The sequence below is a fragment of the Schistocerca americana genome, chromosome 4 (assembly GCF_021461395.2).
Source record: "Schistocerca americana isolate TAMUIC-IGC-003095 chromosome 4, iqSchAmer2.1, whole genome shotgun sequence".
NCBI lineage: Eukaryota > Metazoa > Arthropoda > Insecta > Orthoptera > Acrididae > Schistocerca > Schistocerca americana.
Genome location: NC_060122.1, coordinates 594,021,409 through 594,045,834, shown reverse-complemented (window position 1 = coordinate 594,045,834; position 24,426 = coordinate 594,021,409). Strand labels below are relative to the sequence as shown.

Genomic DNA, 24,426 nt, shown 5'->3' with positions numbered 1-24,426 from the left:
TTACAGTCCACTGTCCCTTAGGGAAAAAATATATATCTTTCAGTTGAACCCATACTCTGACGAGTGACTAGAACAGTCACATCGTACATCGTTCACTGGCACAGGATCTGCTGTTTCTTCTTCTTCTAGTTTCGTTGTCCATCCAGTACTTGAAGACGGGTTTCCTCTTCCCAGAAAATGTAAGTACATTTGAATTGGCCAAGGTAAAAATTCGGAAATGTATTTGTACAATAACCCACCGTCAAGACTCCCACTTTCCGCTTATAAGGAGTTTTTGTTGCACAAGAAGAAACAACGCGACAAAATCGAAAAACAAGCTACACCTATAATTGGTGCTCACAGAAGCTTGCACAGTGTCTGCTCAAGTTGAACAATATACAGAAACTTTCACCGGAGGCAGCAGAATATCGTCGTCTGTGGAGCGTAAACGTTGCCCACCCAAGGACGAAACTTGCAATGTATTACAGAAAACAGTGAGAAATGTTGATTTTGCTTGAGAGCAACTTTGCCAAAAGAAGGGTTAACATCGTTAGCATAATGAGAATTCTCATCACACTCCTGCCACATCAAGTGCAGCATTTACTTTTCAGCTGTGGACTTTCACGGCAGAGTACCCCTTGCCATGCGGTGCACACGAGCTCGACATGCTCTCTAGACGTTTTTGTATGCCACCACGGATGTTAACAAAAACTACAATGCAGCCGGTACGCCGCTGCTCCCCTCCACCGGCGTGTCGCGTGCCCCTCCCCTCCCCTCCCCTCCCCGGCGTCGCTGTGCCCCACCCCCAGCGGCCACCGTGCGCGCCCCCAGACAGCGGCCGGCCGCAGTCATGCCTCGGGCCTTCTTGGTGACGGCCCGGCGTTACAGCAGTGGCGCGCCCACGCCTGCGCCCGCCACAGACCTGCCGCAACACAGAGGTACGACTCCTCCACTTGTTCTACCCAACATCTGCGTGCTTCCCAGCAATTCCATCCGTTCTTTTTACATTCATCGAAATTTTCAACGATCTTTCTCTTCGCCACGTTCTATTCCCAGCTCCGCCTACCAGCGTTCTCAGTAGTCGACGTCCGCCCTTAAAACGATGTTCGCCCACGCATCTTTTTTATAACGATTGATATTTCTGCATGCCTCAACATGTACCCCAGCACTCTTTCCCCGACTTTCAAAGACTTCTTTCCTGATCGATTTTAATTAACTCTTCATTTCGTTTGTTGGTGAGGCCATTTCTCACAGCAAGTGCTTAAAATACGTTTTATAAATTCAAACGTCTTTTTCTTGCTTCAGTGTCATATTTAATTACCTTCCAGTCTCGTTTCGCCTTTTTTTTATCAAAGGATTTATCAGAGCAATAATTTTAGTTACTCGTCTGTCCTGCCAAAATCTCTTTTTCTTCTCTCACCTAGTCATAGATCAGACGCTCACTTTCACTTCATTTGCGGTACATACTAACGTCTAGAAATTTTTTCCTGCTTTCGTAGATTGTTTTCCGTTAGCTAAATGATGTCACTGCTGACGTGGCAAGAGCTTAATATTTATAATATGAGACATTATTAAGAGGTGTTTAATGAGCAGCTTGCCGTGATTGTACCTTATAGGTTACGAAAATTTTGGCTAGTAACACTGTATTTCGTTTTACCACTTTAGTCCAACGCGTTTCCAAGGATTACATTGTAGTACAGCCACAAGCATGTTACATTATTTAAAGTGCAAGGGCAAATGTGGAACCTATTTGGCCATCTAGGAGAAATACGTTTCATGGACAAACGAACATGATAAATTGAAGGAGATGTAATGCTAAAAACGTCAATGTAGTCCTGGAGAATCGAGCTGTACCTCAGCAACGCGTTGGTCTGAGGCACCACAGAAGACAGCGAATTATTAACAACAGCACTGCAAACCTGCATACTGGAATTGTGACAAATGCTGCTGTGACACTGATTGCTCGCAACAGACGCCCCGTAAAGAGTTTCACAGCATTTAGCTAACGAAAAACGTAGCATGAAAACAAGAAAACCCAAAGATCTCGATGCGAATATGTGCCGAATTATCGTAAGCGGACTGAAAATGCGCTCGGACATATGATCAGATGGGAGTAATCGCAGATTTTTACAGGGCAAACGGTAACTAGAAAAGCGATGCATTGTTTTCCTTTGCTGTGTCTGTCATGTCTCAATTTGCTTCCGAGGTAACAGAATTCCTTCACATCATCTACCACCTGTTCTCCAATTTCGATGTTTAATTTGTTGCAAATATCTTCTTCGCTGCTTCTCAGTACTTTCGTCTTTCATTGGTTTACTCTCTGTCCATACGCTGCGCTCAGTAGACTGCTCATTCACATCAACAGGTCCCGTAATTCTCCATGATTTTCACTGAGGGTAGCTACGCCATTAGCAAATCTTAACTCCTGTATATTTTTAAGTTGAATTTTAATCTATTTCTGAACCTTTCCTTTCGTCCTTGCTTCTTCGATATACAATCTGGACAATAAAGACGGATGATTTCATCCCTGTCTTAGATCTTCTTTTAATTCGAGTACATGCCTCCTCATCTCCGATTCTTACTATTCCCTCTTGATTGTTGTACAAACTGTCAATAATCCTTCTTCCCCTACAGCGTATACCTACTTTTCTGAGAATTTCAAATATCCTGCTCCACTCTACATTTTCAGAAGCTGTTTTCGGGTCTAGAAATTCTATGTTAGTATCCTGAGCGCTTGGGGTTAGCATATTAGAATAGAAACATATTTAGTATTTCATTCCAGTGATCACAAAACGAAGCATAGAACCTATATTTACGAAACCACAGAATTCCTTTATTGCTCTTACGTTGCTGTCTACTCCCAGTAGAGTTTCCGGTACAAAGATTTGCTCCAACGATTTCAGAGTCTTCTTAGATTCTGCTACTTGGAAGCTTCTCTTTTTCCTTCATAGCGCAGATCTTTCGTACTGTTCTCCTTTAAAGCATTGGAAACGTTACGGTGAGGCTCTCTTCGTGCTACAGAGGGAAATAGTAACTGTTGCAATTTACTCGTACAGGATTTGCAATAACATGGAATAATAAAAATCAATAATAACTTGATTCTTGCTTGGTCTCAGGAATTACTCACCGTGAAGTCGTTTGTTTCAAAAATGTAGCTAACTTGTAGAAATGTGCTGTTCGTGTCTACCTGTGACGAAAATAACCCAAATTATCGAAAAAGGTATTTCTTTAAGTTTCCTGTTATACAAGGTCTTATAGCACGGCTAGAATAAATGAGTACAGAAAAGGAGTAGTGATGATGATTTAAAGCAGCTGAAAATGGAAATTTCTGTTTCGCTGGCAACATTTTTTCCTGTTGCTTTTGGCTTTAGAATTTCAACGAATAACAGCAGATCATATGACTGTCTAGTAAAATATTCCACGTATTTTCTTTTCTTTCTTTGTTAGCTTTTTCATTCACTATTTCGTTCACGACTTCTTGTGGGAAGCGCTTTTACATAGATTATATTGTTTTTTTTTTAAATACCAATTTAAAAAAGCAGTGAGTTTTTAAGCCTGAGGATTCCACAAGCCAGAACTAATTCAGCGCCGTGATTTTATGATTTAAGAGGGCATGGGGAAAAGTGATGCCTTCAACTTTTTATGAAAAAACTTTAAGATTTTTCACACAAAAGAAATCAGAAGAACTATTTTTCAGCACGCCGTCTTGGTTGAATGTTAACTTTGTGATAGATACGCCATACACCAACACTTCCGAAATGTTTCTGATGTTAGATATTGGCCACAAGAGAATACTAAATCCAACATGTTATAAACGTAAATATGTCTTTCTTCCGTATGCCTTGTGCGATGAACCCTAGGGTTGTAGCTTCATTTCTCCGGTACTCAAACTCGTCTTCCCTGCGATTGCCTTTCCACACTTTCGCATGATTTGTGTCAGTAGCCTATTTTGCAATCATAAATTATTAAACTGATGGTTCTATACTATTCACATTTTTCAGCACTTTCATATATTGTATCTGCAACAATTACGTTGGCGAAATTCGAGGATAGTGTGCTCTATTTGCTATTTAATGCACCATTTCTGCCTGTGCATCTAACATTCCCCAGCGATAGCTGCATCCAGCTGTACGCCCTCATGGCTTTTGCAAGTAACTTCCGTAGTAACAAAGTAGTCCTGATAATTATTAGGAGAACCTCGTTAAAAAATAAATTAAAAAAACCACATCCTATCAGCAGCTTGTCACAGCTCTATAACTACGTTTGTTGTGTACTCGCGACGCCCATATTCACCACAGGGCCACTGCTGCATCAACAAATGTCGGGATATCGTCCGAACGTAGTCGCGTATTCTCTACGACATTTGCTACAGTGTATTGTGTCTGCCACCAGGTGGCTCGGTCAACAGAACCACTTCTGATGACGCTACAGAGTGCTATTGCATACCCGCATTAAACACACACAAATCAATTCTCGAAAAACAATAGAACGCTCCTACATGGCCATACAAAACTGAAAATTTAGTATTTTGTAACAGATGTATTGATTGTGACTTCTGAAGATCGAAATGTCTCGACCACTGTAGAACGAAGAAATATTTGATGCTCTGTCTACAATAAATGAACTTCAGATAGTCTAATAACACCAAAATTTAGTATAAGTTAACACGTTTCTGACAGTATGCGTCACAGAGTGTGACGATGAGAGTATCTGTGTTCTGTCATTTATTTCTAAATCTATCATGAGTCAGTATCTCATCGACAATGTAGTCGTTTTGTCACCGCTAGCATTTGTCCGCATTAAACTGTTATTTCAGCAGAAAAGTGTTTTTTTTTTTTTTCAGCGATAATAATTGACTGTCAGCCATATTCGAGTATGGTATTATTGAGTCAAATCAGTAAACTTCAAGCGTCTTCTATCATACGTCAATATTTCATACCATAGTCAATACACTCCGTCTCCGACAATATTTCCTTGTACATACTCGAATTATAGAAGAAAGAAGAGGATATTTTGAAATGCGATTTAGCACGAAATTTTACTCTCGAAAATAATCCTACAATTGAAGTTGCAATTGCAGTTACTGGAAATGAGGCTGACTTTTAGAGACGAAAGTAATGTTCTCCACAGGGTGTATAAGGTGTCTATGACGCTAGCTCAAAACAAGATAACCAACCACTAGCGAAGTGAGACAAGTTTCGTAAAATAAGACGTGTTCCACGCGTGTTTTTGAATTGGCTAGCCAGCGAAAACTCTCGACCACCGCCAGCTTTTCCTTGATGTTGTCACCGCATTGTACGTACAAAGATCAAGTTCTTCGGGAGATTACTAGTCGTTGGGCATTATAGCCCTGCTATAGTCAATGGGCCGTTGAGTCTAGTGGAGTCAGGCAGTATTTTGATGAACAGAGTTACGTTGGATATTAGTGAGTATAAAACGTGAAATAAATGTCGGCAACGGTGAGTAATTTGATGAGAGGGAGAATATTAATTTGTGATACAGGTGGAGAGGCTGTGATAAGAAATGAATAAACTAGTGGTTTGCTGATTTAAGGTAGCACAAGTGATTAAAGTTGGCGATCAGGTGTGTTTGATAAGAAACAGTTATTTTGCAGTACGATGTTTAGTCTAAATGTACGTGAGTTTTCACGATGGTACCTGTGCGAGATAGAGTTGTCAGTGTTTGGAATGCTTGTAAAATTGACAGTGAATACATTTACGTAGCTAGTGCTTTCTTAATTATTGAATATATATCCTGTGCATGTTACCATCTATTAAATTATAATGAACAATAATCAAACTACATTAAAATCGAAATGGGCATGGTTTGAGTACCAGGCATCCGATCACAGTCCTTAGTCTTCCACTTTTTTTAAATGTATGTCAGTTCTTCTTCCAAAACCAAACAATTTCCGGCTGACTTTAATAAAATCTGAGAGCGCTGATCTCCATTGACATACAGCACACAGAGGAGAATGGCAGGTTGCAATGTAAATATGAAATGTCATCCGCATCTGTTGCGCAGGTCGGAGCGTGATGCTTTCCACGTTGTGCGTCGAATCACCGCACTGAGTCAGAGAGTGCCTCAAATGAACAGTGTACATGAGTCACTGGATACATAATCAAGCGGGAGAATTTAAATACGAGAGCAGTCATCCGTAATAGTTCGATCTGTCGACAAGCACTGCGGTCGAGACGAACGAATTCAAAGCCCATATCGACAGACATGTTATCTTTTAACACAATGATGTCAATCGGGACAGTAAAAGTCACCTAAGCTTTATCGAATACGTATTGTTCAGAGCATCATGCAATGAGCGTTATAAAATGTTTCGAAAAGAGTCGGTGATTCTAATGCTGCATAGTCTCGTGACAACAGTTTGTACGACACACTTAATGAATCTAACCAACGTTTCATTTGGCTGTACTGTATAGTACAATAAAACAAATTTTCTAAAATAATGCGATCTTGGGAAGTGTAAAATATCTTTACGTGATGCAGAAATGCTGCGAAATTACACAATAAGGCCGTTTGACTGAATGCTCTCAATTATAACATTTACCGTAAGAGTCATCACAAAATGGTTAGATACTTTCAACTTACAGAAGAACGTAGATGAAAATAAAAATTGTGACTCGCTGAATACTATACACGTCTCCATATATAAAAATAGAGAAAAAAATTATTCTGGTTATAAACGAATAAACATAAAAACATGCCACGTCGAGCTGCTGCAATAACCCGGGCAAAACGAGATCCGACACGATATTAGGAGATATCCCAAGACTTTTCGTCACCTCAGTGTATGTGCCGTGCTGGGTTTACAGTCGATCCTTTTCAACAAGTTTTCTAAAGTTCCCTTACATCTGCCTGCAATTAAAATGTACTCGGACATAAAGGAGTAGAGTGAGACCGGTTTCTGAATGACTTAAGCTAACAAATCAATGCGTCGCTTCAGGCAGAAATGGCTGACTACATAACAACATATTTCACATCTAAATTTCCGTCTTTAGCTGAGAACCTTACAAAGCATGAAGTATGTTGTCGAATTTCGATCACCGCTGTATAGCAGCAATGGTGAACGCATAAGCTGGAGAGTATGTTGTTCTACTGTTGATTTCTCGGAAACAGAAAGAAGTGTTGCGGCAGGGCTAGAAGCGTTGAGACACAGCCGTGGTATCAAAGTGACGCACCGCGTTGTTTTCGCCCTTGTCCCTGGACTCAGCAGCCAACCTGTTGCAACAAATCTGGCCGCGACACAACTGCGCACGCCGCTAGGTGGGGTACTGGCCGGGGTACTGGCCGCGTGCAGCCAAATCCTGCACAGGGGCCTCCTCCCCTCTCGGTGGCAGAACAGCTGTGTTCTTTTCGCCCTCGTCTGTCACGAAGACAGTGGTCGGCCGCTGCCGAAGTAAAGTAATTCAGCAATGGACTACGTTTTCCAGCAAACTTCATAGTGGCAAAATAGAAAGAAAATAAAGGGGCTGAAGAATGTCGATGCATTTATGACGTCTGATAACTGGTAATTTTCGTATGTCTTAAAATGGTGATCCTCAGCTCTCCATCCTGCATGCTATCTTAAGAATGCTATAGCAGAGGAGACGAATATCAGACTAATTTGCTAGTTGAGGGGCATGAAAGGGAAGCAGTGGTTGGGAAGGGAGTGAGACAGGGTTGTAGCCTCTCCCCGATGTTATTCAATCTGTATATTGAGCAAGCAGTGAAGGAAACAAAACAAAAATTCGGGGTAGGTATTAAAATTCATGGAGAAGAAATAAAAACTTTGAGGTTCGCCGATGACATTGTAATTCTGTCAGAGACAGCAAAGGACTTGGAAGAGCAGTTGAACGGAATGGACAGTGTCTTGAAAGGAGGATACAAGATGAACATCAACAAAAGCAAAACGAGGATAATGGAATGTAGTCGAATTAAGTCGGGTGATGCTGAGGGAATTAGATTAGGAAATGAGACACTTAAAGTAGTAAAGGAGTTTTGCTATTTGGGGAGCAAAATAACTGATGATGGTCGAAGTAGAGAGGATATAAAATGTAGACTGGCAATGGCAAGGAAAGCGTTTCTGAAGAAGAGACATTTGTTAACATCGAGTATAGATTTAAGTGTCAGGAAGTCGTTTCTGAAAGTATTTGTATGGAGTGTAGCCATGTATGGAAGTGAAACATGGACGATAACCAGTTTAGACAAGAAGAGAATAGAAGCTTTCGAAACGTAGTGCTACAGAAGAATGCTGAAGATTAGATGGGTAGATCACATAACTAATGAGGAGGTATTGAATAGAATTGGAGAGAAGAGAAGTTTGTGGCACAACTTGACTAGAAGAAGGGATCGGTTGGTAGGACATGTTCTGAGGCATCGAGGGATCACCAATTTAGTATTGGAGGGCAGCGTGGAGGGTAAAAATCGTAGAGGGAGACCAAGAGTTAAATACACCAAGCAGATTCAGAAGGATGTAGTTTGCAGTAGGTACTGGGAGATGAAGAAGCTTGCACAGGATAGAGTAGCATGGAGAGCTGCATCAAACCTGTCTCAGGACTGAAGACCACAACAACTACAACATTGCTAATCTTCTCCGAGAGCCACTGTGATTCTAGCCGTCCTGGGATATTACCCAGTCCATCGTAGACTTCCTTCTCCACCGACACGGGAGATGTTATTTTGCTAGGTGCCAATGAGAGATTTTCGTTAGTAGCTCACCTTTCATAAAGCGAACGGATCACTGCCGTTTTATTTGCAGAACATAAAATACCATTTAATGGCATGCAACTGAACTCTATAGTAGCGTATAGACTTACGTGATTCGAAGGCCCGAAGCATAATCGTTGATAAAATAACTCCATAGTTACACAGGCTATTAGAGACAAACTTGTTTATCTGAAAAGAATACAAAAATCAATGCTGTATTGTACATAAGATGGAAGCCGCATATCAGAGGGGCACAGTAACAAACTCACCTTGAATAAATCAGAGCTACACTACTGGAAATCAGTACAAAGTCAAGGATCCACCAAATTAATAGTACAATGTCTGAGGCACACTTTCATCGAATGCACTACGAAAGTAGTAGATAGAAATAATACTCAAACAGTCATGACAGAATTACGAAGTTTCTTTCATAACATGAGTAACAAAATAAGGTGTATGCTTTTCGTGGATGGAACTGTAGTATACAGAGAAGTTGCAGCAATAGAAAATTGCAGCGAAATGCAGGAAGATCTGCAGCGGATAGGCACTTGGTGCAGGTAGTGGCAACTGACCCTTAACATAGACAAATCTAATATATTGCGAATACAAAGAAAGAAGGATCGTTTATTGTATGATTATATGATAGCGGAACAAACACTGGTAACAGTTACTTCTGTAAACTATCTGGGAGTATGTGTACGGAACGATTTGAAATGGAATGATCATATACAATTAATTGTTGGTAAGGCGGGTGCCAGGTTGAGATTCATTGGGAGAGTCCTTACAAAATGTAGTCCACCAACAAAGGAGGTGGCTTACAAAACACTCGTTCGACCTACACTTGAGTATTGCTCATCAGTGTGGGATCCGTACCAGGTCGGGTTGACGGAGGAGATAGAGAAGATCCAAAGAAGAGCGGCGCGTTTCGTCACAGGGTTATTTGGTAAGCATGAGAGCGTTACGGAGATGTTTAGCAAACTCAAGTGGCAGACTTTGCAAGGGAGGCGCTCTGCATCGCGGAGTAGCTTGCTGTCCAGGTTTCGAGAGGGTGCGTTTCTGGATGAGGTATCGAATATATTGCTTCCCCCTACTTATACCTCCCGAGGAGATCACGAATGTAAAATTAGAGAGATTCGAGCGCACACGGAGGCTTTCCGGCAGTCGTTCTTCCCGCGAACCATACGCGACTGGAACAGGAAAGGGAGGTAAATGACAGTGGCACGTAAAGTGCCCTTCGCCACACACCGTTCGGTGGCTTGCGGAGTATAAATGTAGGTGTGGATGTAGATGTAGAACTTGGTAAAAGCACTCACTGTCGTATTGTGTTATTGCATTGTTAGTACTTTGTCCAACCTTCGTTCTTCCTAATTACTTCGAAAATTCTCTTCGGCACTGATTTTATTAGGGTTTGTAGTTCTTGCAGTTGAACTGTAGCTCGTCTCGTATACCTCTTTTCAGCTCTCATACTGTCCCTAGTTGCCTTCCATTGCGATAAACATGCCTTGCAAGTACTTCACAAAGGCTTTCCACGGAGTTCAAATCCGTGCTACGTGCAGGCCAGGGCAAGATATCGGTATCCTTATTTTCAAACCACTTTTTGGTTCTAACAGGAACCATATACAGATGAATTGCGTTATTGAAACCTTAGACTTACGTCCCCTAGGTAATCATACGTTCTAATCAGTTCTGCCTCTAGCATCACGGTGTACATAGACTTCATCCTAGTGTTCAGCCAAGAAATGGGTAACTTAGCTTCAGCGCAGAAGGCTGTCCAAATCATTACACTTCCACCAACAAAATTCCTCCTCTTTCATACCTTCTGTTCGGTTCTCAGATCAAGCCAATAATATTTAAATCCATCATAGCCATGTAAATTAAACTTCTTCTCATCACTGAACATCGTTTTATCCCGTTCTGAAGTCCATGACACATGTTTTTCAGCAAACTCCAATCTAGCCTCTTAATGTCTGCGTATTAATATAGGTTTCTGCAGTCGCTTCTTGAACGGAAGACGTTTGTAGTACAAGTGTGGCAGTTACTGGCAACTGTAAATCGGCAAGAAGTTCAGGAGAATAACGGTCTGTGCCTCTTACTTTGCGCAAAAGTAACTTTTTCTGTGCCTCAGGTAATTTTCAATTTTCCGTTCTGTCCACAGGTGCGCGCATTCTAACGAAATTATCAATCATTGTACTTGAACAGTTCACCTTCTCAGCAATTTGACGATTGCACACCCTCATTTCCTTGTACGTACTGATTTTTGCTTTTTCATCATATGATAATTGTTTTCCGAATCCCACAGTCACAACCGTGGTTTATGTACACAACATCCACTGTCAGTAATTGTGCCCGTTTCCTGTCTGCAGTAAATGCACGTACTCACACGCTAACAGCGCACAAAATCGACTGCATTTGCACGAGTTCCATCCTCTGCCACCTGAATCGTTGATGTCTTGCTATATACTATACTACTGATATCAAATGCGATACTATTTGACGACATATGTCGGTGTACTGGATTTCATACTACTGCATATACATCGTGCACAACAAAACCAACAGATAATGTTAATTTTCTCGCAAATATTCATACCTTTATACTGATTTTCACAACAGTATTGATAAAAACAAATGGTAGGTTTTAAAAGATGCTTGTCTTGAAACGGACACGTTATTAATTATAGACTTTGGAGTTCAGAAATTAATTTGGGTGTTCAATGATAAAGACAACGGACAACAAATTAGCCACCCCAAGCAGTCATCACGCTAATACCATGCAATAATATCGCTTCTGGTCTTTACAATCAGCTCATTTCGGCGAGGAAGACTGTCGGAAATTTTCTTCAAATATGCCATAGCCAGCTGAAGTATCTCATTTACAATTAGATCCCGCAGACTTAAAGAACTGTGGGAATGTTGATTGCTACGTTTCATCGACTGTCCCAAACAGTCTCACGAGTTTTATATGGGATTAAGATCTTGCTATTTAGCGGGCCACTTGACTTGTGGCAGGTCTCCTGAGTATTCGCCACACGATGAACACACGGCGGTTCTCACGTTGAAAGATGGGATGTCCACGCCACACTAATCATGAAAATGTAGAACAAAGAGTGATAGTGAATCATAGACAGTGTTGAAATAAACAACCCCGTTGACGTTTAGGTTGACCTGAATGATTCGATCCAACACGTGGAACAAAAACCATCCAGAAACGTCACGTAAGATCGTCCTCCACACACTGCAGGTTAACGTCTGATATGGTCCTGGGTACATTCGTCGGAACCACATTGCACGCCTCCAGTTTTCTACTGCCCTCTTTTTGCTTTTTGCTTTTTTTATCCGTTGAAGAGGTGCAGCTGTATGTGCCGTTCTGAGCAACGACTATTCAGCTGAAAATGTCCATTGTATGCTGCTTCCTTCGCTCAGAAACTGGATGAGATGGACCTCCAGGCTCTAGTCGATAGCAACAGGTTAAGTAATTACTCAATCCTCAATACGTTGTGAATGTTGGGACATCAAACTCTGATATTTTGTCCCAAACCGTAGAATTTATACAATGGATGGCTCACACTTTCTTCGACCACTTTTTTGTGATGTATTAGGTTTTGTATTTTGCTTCAATTAAAAACTAGACGTTTGTGTTATCTTGCCACCCAAGAAGCTCTATGGCCGCATCTTTTGTTTCTGAAGTAGCACTTTGCCAGTATTTTGTGAATAAGGGTACTGTCGACATTCATAGGTAGTTCTAAAAACACAATGTATTGTTTCAGGTGTTAACTACCAAAATTTTTCGACTGACAGCACAAGACTAATACAGATTTATTCAGTACAGTGTGTGTGTAATCCGGAGTGTAGTACAGTGATGAGTCCGCCGTAATTATTCTACATGACGGATAGAACGAAAGAAAAAATCCAGGTTCTAGTCCTGGATTCAAACACGGCTTGATTTTGATGGAATATTTTATTCCAAAAATACATCTGGAAAACTTAATAATACACTCAATATACTGTCTTTATACTTTCTTTTCATTATTAAACTTTCCACTTATTCCACTGTTTAGCTTTTTCCAACAATAGTCTGTACAAGTATCATGACAAATGTATAATTTTAAGATATTTCGTGTACTTTGAATTGTGCGTCATCAGGTTTAACTTCTTTCGTGATTTCCCTCGTTCTCTTGATGCAATGAATGTGAAGCAGAGTACTTCCATCCCCGACCCACCGGAGGGAGGCCACAATAGCACAGGGTGTACTGATGTCACAAGTTCACATCTTATACATGAATGAAGATAGGAACTCGCAATTACATATACTAAACTGTTAATTTCAAGAAATATGTGACCTTCTGCAAGCATGCGCATACAACCACTGAGTACTTCTACAATCATGATTAGGGCCAAAATTTCAGACATCTTTCATAAGCGTTCAATGTGCTCCCCACTGAACACACATTAACCATCCAGACGATGATGACAACCGGCGAAAGTGTCAGGAGTTGCTGCGTTCAGCCGGATTTGCCGGAGGGTGTGGTACATAGATGGAATCTTTTAAAAACCACCACAAAAAAAAGAAATCACATACACTGAGATCAGGTGACCTTGGAGCCCGATAGTGGAATGCCGAATTCGAAAGCCTTCTGCACTGTAAGACGTGCAGTGCCGTACTCTCGACGAAAAATATGTCACACATTTGTAACTGAATGGCACCTATTGAACAAGAAAAGGCAAGACGCGTTTTGTTGATGTGTTATCGTCATCTCGACGTGACGCACACAGCGTAATGTACAAGCACGCTAGCGAACTATTTGCACTCTTACCAGTAACCACATGAATCGGCAGCTTACAACGGGTGCCAACGTAAACTTTCAGTTTCAATGCGTGAGTTAAAGTCCACCACAAGTTCCTATTTCCACTCATATAGAAGACATTGTCCTGTCAGATGGGTTGAATCGTCTTGGAACGGTCTGTATTTTCCGTCAACATCCAGTGTGAAAGTATAAACTGTAAACAGAACAATAGTCTTTGAAACTACCCACCGAATGTGTAGCGAAATCAAGCCAGTCCAGAAGCTAAGTAGTGTCGTTGTAGTCACAACGGTATAATAGTGAACTTACTTCATACAGCATGGCACAACAGAATAACAGGAGCCCGGCTGCCGTAGCTCGGTGCGAGACGCCAATTCCGCCCCGTGTGGCCACAGACGGTGGTTGTCGTAGAGATGTGCAGCATCTGTGTGTCACTACCGACATCCTCTGTAGGCGGGAATAATAAACTACACATTTAAATATAGTGCTAGGGCTTTCACCACTGACTTCTTCAGTCTCTAACAATGAAGGAATTTAGTTTGTCGTACCCAATCATCCCTACTTTTATGACGTATAAATTAATTTTCTCTGTCTGAAAACTCGTATGGAATGAGAAATCATGAAGCATTTGACAACCTAAAACTATGAGGCAGACTGTAGATCCCTGCTCTTCATTGGTAATGGGGCTACAAATTGGGTTATCTTGACACACCTTAGCAGTCAGCTAACAGCCTCAGCTCGTAATTGCTACCTCTCCACATACCTTCCAAACATGAGTGAGCCAGTGAGGTGTTTATGCGGTATATGCCTTGAGCGAGTGAGTTGGACGTTTTATATACAGCGCATATCTTGAGTGAGTCAGTGGGGAGTATATGCCTTGAGAGAAACATTGAGACGTTTTATATACGGCGTATGCCTTGAGTGAGTCAGTGAGGTATTTTATGTACAGTCTATGCCCTGAGTGAGTCAGTGAGACGTTTAATACGGGATGATTCTACTGCCCTTACCGCTGGGTTCTACGCAGCGCACAACGCCTTCAAATATCACTCAAGATTTTCCTGTTCTCTTACTTGCTACATGCCAACTGTTAGTCCTGCAGCAATAATAAAAAGGACCTTTTTTTAAGAAATTTAATGTAGTTAAATTTTGCACTTGGATACGTTTTTGCTGGAGGCCAGGATTTTCTAGTTATTAAAAAAATGCGTTTGAATGTCACTTCTGTACGTTTTTCTTGAATAATTCTAAAACTATGACCTCTAGTGAAAACGCATCCCAATACAAAATTTAGCTACATTAAATTTCCTACAAACAAAGTGAGAGAATAGGAAAATCTTGTTCATGGTTTTCGAAGGTGTTGCGGATTGCAGAAAAATCAGAGGTAAGGCCAGTTGAACCACACTGTATACAGTATAAGCGGTGAATGAGTCAGTGAGGCGTTTTATACACAATATATTCCTTGAATGAGTCAACGACGCGTTTCCAGACTCCACAGTTGATAGTTCAGTAGTCGTGAAAGGAAGGCACTTGGAGTACTGTGCCAATTTGACACACTGTCTTAATTTTTTACATAAATTCATCACAGCTGTGACCTTGAAACAGATGGAAAAGCAAGTTCTACACACTGAGGCGTCTGAGTTCTGGCGTCGACGCAGGAGTGTCCCAGCTAGAGGTTTCACATTACTGGTACAGACTGCTGTTGCTTGCAATAGGTATGGAGTTTACGCCGGCGCTCAAGGAATCGAGACAACAAGCGTAATAGCAACAATTTCAGCTAGAGAAAACATAATTGTTTCGCCGAGGCGTTGTGTTAATTGATGAGAAAGGCTATTATTAAGCGTGAAACTCTTTGAATTACTCGCTTCAGGCCACTATTTCCTGACATTTGGCAACCTTGGCGCCGCGGGTGACCCGCGCACAACGACGCTCCTGGCGTCGTCGTTAACAGAAGTATTCGTCCGTTGTGTTGGGCAATGAAGCAAACACGCCGTTATGTGAGACAAACAAGAAGTCAAGATATGTGCTCGCTCAATGTCAAGGAGTAACTTCGAAAAGTTACCGACACAAATAGTTTTTTGTGCTTCGTATTGCTTTCTTTCCTTAACGCTATCTTTATTGTAAGAGGTTGGAAAATCAATGGAAAAACCATGAAATTGGAAGAATCGTTTCCGTAGCTTCGTAAAACTGTCGTTCGTAGTTTGTTTCCATCGCCTCGTATTTTAAACTATCACGCGCCTTTTAGCATATGGAGTCATAACAACATTTGAGAGGCCATACTCCGGCTGTGTTCATTGGTTGTACCTGTTTAGAAGATTGTCATATTATTCAGTGAAGCAAATTAATTTTATGCTCCACACATCAATTGTACATTATATAGTTGCTGTATCAAGTGAATTACTTTATGTATTACTAACATACGTTGCCCATTTATAGACGAATGTGCATATTATATTTAAGCTTAGCAGGAGCAAATAGGTATGCTATTCTTCTACTTCATATTCGTAAAACATCCATTCGTAACATCCTTTATATTGATTATCAACATGATTTACGCAAAATAGAGCGTATGTAGCGCAATTACTACCAGCAATAACAAAAAAGAGACAACACATTTGTCATTCATTAAATTTCCTAAGGACCCTGAGAGGTATGAAACGTCGATTTAGATGGCTACTTCTTTACGATTCTCTAGAAATCTACAGGTATTTAGTGAAGAGTTTCTTTTTAGAAGCACGAAATAAAATAAGGTAAATCTTTTCTTTTTTCAGAAAAAAATCGTATACATACACAATAACGCGATACTTCGTCAACAACACTTCAAGATAAAACCTGCTAACGAACGCGACCCCAACTATTGCTGCAGAGGAAAGGGCCACACAGTCGTGATAATACAGTACAGTTTCTAAGCCTTGGGGAACGGCAGTCCATTCTTCACGGTGTGCTGCACTGAGGAGAGGTATCGATGTCGGTCGGTGAAGCCTGGCACGAATTCGGCGTTCCAAAACATCCCAAATGTGTCAAGTCAGGACTCTGTGCAGGCCAGTCCATTAAAGGGTTGTTAGTGTCGTGTAATCGCTGTGCCACAGGCCGGGCATTATGAACAGGTGCTCGATCGTGTTGAAAGATGCAATCGCCATTGCTCTTCAACAGTGGGAAGCAGGAAGGTGCTTAAAACATCAATGTAGTAGGCCTGTGCTGTGGTAGTGCCACGCAAAACAACAAGGGGTGCAAGCCCCCTCCATGCAAAATACGACCACACCATAACAACACCGCCTCCGAATTTTACTGTTGGCACTACACACGCTGACCAAGCATTAGCCATACCCACACACTGCCATCGGATCTCTGCATTTGTTCCGTGATTCGTCACTCCATACAACGTTTTTCCACTGTTTAATCGTCCAGTGTTTACGCTTCTTACACCAAGCGAGGCGTCGTTTGGTATTTACCGGTGTGATGTGTGGCTTATGAGCAGCCGCTCGACCGTGAAATCCAAGTTTTCTCACCTCCCACTTAATTGTCATGGTACTTGCAGTGGATCCTGACGCAGTTTGGAATTTCTGTGTGATGGTCTGGATAGATGTCTGCCTAATACACATCACAACGCTGTTCAACTGTCGGCGGTCTCTGTCAGACAACAGACGAGGTCGGCCGGTACTCTTTTGTGCTGTACGTGTCCCTTCACGTTTCCACTTCACTATCATATCAGAGACAGTTGACCTAGGGATGTTTAGGAGTGTGGAAATCTCGCGTACAGACGTACAACACAAGTGACACCCAATTACCTACCCTCGTTCGAAGTCCGTGAGTTCCGCGGAGCGCCTCATTCTGCTCTCTCACAATGTCTAATGACTACTTAGGTCGCTGATATGGAGTACCTGGCAGCAGGTGGCAGCACAATGCACCTAATATGAAAAACGTATATTTTTGGGGGTGCCCGGATACTTTTGATCATATAGTGTACGTTCAAATGCTGCTTGCTGCTTAACCGAGCGAGGTGGCGCAGTGGTTAGCACACTGGACTCGCGTTCGGGAGGACGACGGTTCAATCCCGCGTCCGGCCATCCTGATTTAGGTTTTCCGTGATTTCCCTAGATCGCTCCAGGCAAATGCCGGGATGGTTCCTTTGAAAGGGCACGGCCGACATCCTCCCCATCCTTCCCTAATTCGATGAGACCCATGACCTCGCTGTCTGGTCTACTCCCCCAACCAACCCAACCCAACCCAACGCTGCTGCTTAGTTCACCAGCTAACGCCCCCATTATGTTCCGCCCGCCTTGTGTGTACGTGAACACTGTGGCATTAGACGTCGGTGAGAAACACGGATGCCAGACAGCTGCCCTTCAGCTCTTCCCTGCGCTGTGTCCTGACTGCAGTCCGGCAGATTATATCGGCGCGAGGTGTGAGGTGGGCGGGACGCTGCCCTGGCAAGTCGCGGCGTGTCAGCGCCGGCTGCCGCAGACAGCCAGCCGCGCACTGCGACGAGGCGGGGCGGCCGCCGTCACAACAACCCCCGCAGCTGGTGACGCAACCCCGGGCGTGTCGCGACCGGCCCGCTGGGGTGGCTGCCCCCCACCCTATAAATCAAATACAGGCATTCTGGCTGGGGAGGAGGCCTAACCCACACAGCGCCGAGACCGTTAGAGGGAACAACGAGCGCAGAAACTGAGGAACCAAACAATGGAAACGGCTGTATAATGAAGTGCTGGCCCATCTACTTTCTTAAGCAAACCAGTTCCATACCTGAGTAATGGAACAATTTTAAACAGACGCTTGAATATAGTGTAATGGGTGTTCGAATATTCCTCTTACAAATTTGTAAAACTTGCTTTAGAAGATTGAGTACACCATATTTTAAATGGGAACCCAAGTTCGAGAACGTACTATTTCTGTTCTACACCATTTCAAATCAGATGCTCAGTTCATCCACTTCTGTAAAGAAAATTTAACGAGGCAATAGTGAGCACAGTCTAACAACCAAATTCATTTAAATAACAGTTCCAAGGGGAAAATAAATAAATTAATCCATTTATCACTAACTCTCCGTTCAGACTCAAAAATTTGTTTGCGTCATTCCCTAGGGAAAAAAATACGAGTACACCGTGGTCAGAATACAGTGCTAATGTACAGCTTCCAAAAACAGGTCCAGTACGAATTGTAGTAAAATCAAGTACGTAGATTAGAATAAGCAACCGTGTTTCTATGGAACAAACATTGTGCGTAAGAACATTATCGCCGGCCGGTGTGGGCGAGCGGCTCTAGGAGCTTCAGTCTGGATCCGCGCGACCTCTACGGTGGCATGCTTCGAATCCTGCCTCGGGCATGGATGTGTGTGATGTCCTTAGGTTAGTTAGGTTTCAGTAGTTCTAAGTTCTAGGGGACTGATGACCTCAGATGTTAAGTCCCATAGTGCTCAGAACCATTTCAACCGAGAACATTATCTGACATATCGTGCGAATAATATCCATCATTTTGCCTACCCTGTTGTACACCCTAACAGGCAAATCCGAGACATCGTTCTTTCCCTCGGCAGCTGCGGTGAGTTTAACACTTGATTTAAAATAGTTGTGAAACGGAAACGTTACGCTACCGGAGATGAATTCCTATTCGAAATCTTGTGTGCTCAGTCCGTTCCACTAATACTATAAGTCTGTACCCGTGATTTCCGCTCAGCCTTTTATAGCTCTTAGAGAAGCAAAACGACTTTCACGGATATGACGGAGAGATGGCTTCGAATTCCGAAATTTTAAGCAGAATATCCGTGGAGTGGATCAGATTTTCCATTTCGGAAGTTGTACAGTTTCCAAATGAATGTTATCCTGCTGAGACGCTTTGCTAAGTATAGCGCTTGCTGCTATACTTGGCAGACGCTTTGTGAAGTAGAGTATGTTACTACACTTGTCGCTCATGCCACTCCCACATACGCTGTAACAGTACCTCTGTACAAAAAGCAATCTGTTACGAGAACACAGTCAACGAGACCTGATTAGAGAGTTACCACTTCGCATGCTCGATTAGATCGCAACCGCAGTGAAAATGTACTTTTTTTTTTTTTTTTTTTTTTTTTTTTTTTTTTTTTTTTTTTTTTTTTGCCGTCTCTTCACTAGTCGGCATGTTAATCTTGATAAGGCAATGTTAGTGGTGGAGGGTGGCCGAATACCCTTCCGGTCATCATCCAGGGTGTAGTACCAGATCGCCTGAACGAAAATTTCGTGAAACATTTTAGAATATCCACTGCCGTGCCCCCAGACGGGCAGCAGCCTTTGACTCCGCAACATCGTCATAAGCGCCCTATTACTACAGCGATATGTCTCCGCGATAAATTTATCGTCATACACAGGAACCTGAGCATCGTGGAAATCGCATGGTGTCAAATCATAGGAAACCGACGCTTGTTTTGCTTAAGACAAAAGTAAGTAAGACAGTTCATACAAAAGTCTACTTGCAGTACAACATTTGTTGTCAACAGTCTCTCGTCTGCCGCTATGTACAGGCGAGTGTAGCTGTTGGTGTAGAACCTTCTTAGATGGCCTCAGGAAAATAGAGAGCCTAATTCCTGAATGACAACTCTTCATGGATGTACGTAACTCAGGATACTTTACGCGGCACTCATACACGTCAAGCACTAGGCAAACTTTTGATCAGAGCAATGGGATAGAATTGTGGTTTTCGTTTGTATTCTTCCTGCAATCGTTTCACATTACAGAATCGACGTTCTTCGCTCGTCTTGGACCTTACTTTAGCGTTTGTAGTCGGTGATCTTCCTGATTACCCTATACCACCTCAAAGTAAAGGGCTGGAGTGAAGAAATGCCGTGAACGCTACCTATCTGCGAATCCTTCAAATAGTATCGTGTGTTCTGTTTTCATGTCACAACTGATTCTATGTTCCTAAGGCAGAAAATTATTGCGTCATTCGCACAAAACTGTAAAAGTCACGTCCACTGTGTGCCGAGAGTTAACAGTGTTACTGAGCGTGGATACGCACAGAGTGTTGACCACACAAAGCAGTGCTGTGTAATCGACGAGCAGGTCAGCGTCATTAAGTAGTTCACCTTAGCGCTTCCGACATCTAGTGTCGACAGAATGGAGGTCGGCAAATACGCCACGCACCGTGACCTTGTTTCATAAGCAGGTAGCATAAGGCGTGCAACCTGTTTCCTGCAAGCATGATACTCGCTGTCCCGACAAAAATGAGAGACTTATCGATGTTGACAGCTGAGATGGAACTCGACCTTAGGTGTAGTAGCGCCCTCAATTCCAGTAAAAGCGCAGTTTGTAGTCTTTCAGATTGTTGCTGTCGTGGAAGTGAGCGAACAAATGACAGAAACACGGAGCAGTCCACTAAGGAGCGGACAGTTTAAAGTACACGAGCGGCGATTACAGAGAGTGAGAGGACCAGCTGCCATCCCAGGGTGAACCCCTTCGTAGTACACTAGGAAGCCGTTGGGCACCTATCTGAAATAACTCAACAACTGGTTACGCATCCATGCTAAGCGGCTGCACTGTAGGAAAACACTTAGACCTGTGGCCAGTGACGTGGGGCTGTGTTTAAGACAGATTCCACCCGTCAAATCTCAGCGAGCTTTCTCTAAGCAGCATCTGTCGTACCCAGTATGGTTACTTCAGCAGGATACACTTAATTTCTAACCTTCCCTACTCCCCGTCCATCGCTACAGTGGCAAGTTACTTAATGGTATCTTAGATATTTAAATTACGTTCCTTCCATTCTTCAGTTTTGAGTGCCATTACATTCTGCTGAGTATAAGTTTCTTGTGTAGCTCTCATAGACAGCCGTTATTAACAACGTTTTGGCACAGACATCTGCAGATACTAATGTAGCATAGAACGTAAATTTCCGAGTGAAATAGGTTCCACGCAAATGGCACTCAGAAAACTCATTTGGTTTGTCACTTAAGATGTAGTCAGAAAATATTTATTGAAGTATGACAAAGTCACAGTCCCATTTTTGGATATTTCTTCCTTCATTAATAAAATTATATTGTGACAGAGAAACGTATTTCCAGGCTTACTGACTTAATTTCCAGTCCTCCCAATTATTTATTCAAGTAGTTTGATGTATATTTTACTACAAACTATTCAATACAATGATTTTTATAAACAGCCTTCTACTATGCATCGTGATCTTCATGGTATAAGAGCCGTGCAGCCAGGTTGCAGTGACCAGCAGTCAGGCGCTCGCTGTGAACTGAAAGATTTCAAGCCTCTGGGATGGTCAAGAGGCCAGAGTAACACCAGTGAATGGCTTTGACTTGGCTAAGGAGACGGCACCTGCGAGAAGAGGAACACGTTAGCCACATGTATTGCTAGGCGTAAAAAACTTAGTTGAGGAATGGCGGATCATTGTGGGTCTTCCACGAAGCGTCGTAGGAGTAGAGACTGTAATACGCAGGCAGCACAGTGGAAGACACCTTCGCCATTGCTTGGCAACGAGGCAAACACTGCCTTCCCTTCCACATGCACGACCTTCTTCAGCAAGAGTTATGGATAAAGGTATTGAGATACACACATGGTATGTACACGGTTAGTGACATTGTGTTATCTATACGTCAACGAGCTTACTGCAGTGGTAACCCCGGTTCCCGCCAGATCACCGAAGTTCAGCAGTGTCGGATCGACTAGCACTTGCAGCACGGGGACTGTTGGCAGTCGTGGTGCACTCTGCCCTTGTGAGGCCGATTCAGGAGCTACTTGATAAAGAAGTAGCGGCTCCTGTCGCGAAAACTGAGAACGACCGTGAGAGCGGTATGCTGACATCATGCTCCTCCATATCCGCAACCAGGAAAGGATGACACGGAAGTAGGTCGGTAACGTTGTGCCTTCCGAGATCAGTTCTGACAGAGAGAGAGAGAGAGAGAGAGAGAGAGAGAGAGAGTTTTATCTATACAATACCCCCACATCCCACGTTAACTGGCAGTCTCTTCACGTAATCGACCACTGACTGACATCGTGTAGCGCCATTAGCAGCAGCATGAGCTCAGTAGCATAAACACTAAACCTACAATAAAAATCGTGTTTTCTTCTAAGTGTTAGATAGGTGCTGAACTAATTCGGATCCATACTAAGTCTGCGTCTTTCCACATTATAAAAATTTAGGCTGACTCTTTCAAAGAAGAAGACAGCAAGCAGCAACTGTTTTTAACGTTATTTATTTATATAAATAGCGCCTTAACCGATTTTGAACTGACAGGTTGATCTTCAGACGGTTTTTCACATGAAGATGCACATCTGTTGACGTTTACATAAGTTTCTAGCTCTTTATTCCCCCCTTGTGATGATAAGATCTTGAGACAGTAGTGCCCTATAGTAATAAACGATGCTAGAAACAACCTGTTTAGTCATAACCATCCTTCATAATGATATAAATCAATGTAAACAATTATTTAAAACAAAGTAGTAAAATATAACTACTCAGTAATATTAAATACTTATTTACATTATGTTCGATCGTTATGACACGTAGTTACAATTAAATCGGTCGTTTATAGCATTGTTTATTACTCGAGGGGACCAGCATCCCAAGAACCTTTCACCACAATGGGGAATAAAGATCCAAAAGCTTAAGTAAACTTAAACAAATGTGCATCTTGATTTGAACAGCCCTCTGAAGATGAACCTGTAGGTTCAAAACCGGTTACGGTGCTATTTACGTAAATAAATAGCATTACCAATAGTAGCTGGTTGTCCCCTTCTTCTTTGAAAGAGTCAACATATATTTTGTACACAGTCACGGTATCAAAACGTCAGTTCCCGATAAATTATCATTATAAACATTTCTTTAAAATACGTTAAATGTACCAAATGGCCAACTCTATAAAGATAACGACGATGAATGTTATGTCATCTTGAAAGCCAGCCACTACGACAAAACGTCTTTCCATTTCCATGTCACAGGCACTATTAGTTTTAAATTTAGCATCTAACGGGTTGCAAAACTGATTCACTTATTGCCTGTAGAGAACTCTCCACTACACCTTAATGATCGCAAAAGATATTAACTATCCTGACGCAGATATCATCTGCCATTTCATTCTGTTCAAGCACAGGAGCTACAACTAATGTAGATATTCTCCGCGGCAAGATCCTAAAACAAACAATTTCTGTTAACTGATGTGGTGGAAAGGGAAGAACCTGGAAGTTGTCGCTATGTTTATAGAAGCGACAGGACGAGACAGTTGGTTATAGTGTGGAGAATTTTTGGACGTTTTTGTTGGTACCGATCCTCCATTTGAACGGCACTGGCAGTTGATTTAGTTACGAATCCATGCCCGTATACAATGTAAAAAGTGTATTCTGTCTGTGTGCTCCCATGTGCGGAGCTATTATTCTGGCGAGAGCGTCATACAGTCATAAATAGCCGGCTGCTATAGTTAGAATACGAATAAATGTACCCAGTCCCTCGACCGTAATATTTGCAAGTCGTCGTATTCACTCAATGGATGTTTCTCCGTGCACCAATTAGGGCATGTGCAGCAACCAGTGTAGGTCATATACGTGTGTGAAATTAGCATAAAGTTACTTTGCGTCTCTTATTGCCAGTACCACTCACGTTAATTTATAGATTAAATACTGATGTCCACAGTGTGCATGTCCTACATGCTGTGGAAAAAAAAATCAGTACCCCTCTTCAAGTATAGTTCATTTCCGAAGAAGTAGCTTGTGTTCGTTGCACCCAGCGTAGGGAACTGGTGGTCCACTTTTCCCTCAAGCCTAGTACGTCCTCGTAAGAGCAGGCGGCCTCGTGCCGTTTAGCGATTTGCCAGGGAGTGACTTGGTCTTGCAGCAGCCACGGTAAATGGGGCCGGTGGTTGCAGACGCGGCCCATCGCTCTTGCCCTCCATCCTGGGAAGCCGCCAGCCCGTGGGATTCGAAAATACGGCATTAAGGGCGGCCGAGCACCGAGCAGCTGGCCGCGCTCCAGGGCTGCC

At 42.5% G+C, this 24,426-nt stretch overlaps 1 protein-coding gene across 1 annotated transcript in view; it reads left to right on the top strand.

The window, feature by feature from the left end:
* The first annotated feature begins 826 nt into the window (after window positions 1-826).
* The window catches only part of LOC124613637 (zinc finger protein SNAI2-like), an 82,275-nt gene continuing 58,675 nt past the window's right edge, over window positions 827-24,426 (top strand). Inside the window, exon 1 of the mRNA XM_047142352.1 lies at window positions 827-917. Coding sequence (XP_046998308.1) covers window positions 830-917 — 88 coding nt within the window. The 5' untranslated portion in view covers window positions 827-829. The remainder of the gene's footprint in view (window positions 918-24,426) is intronic.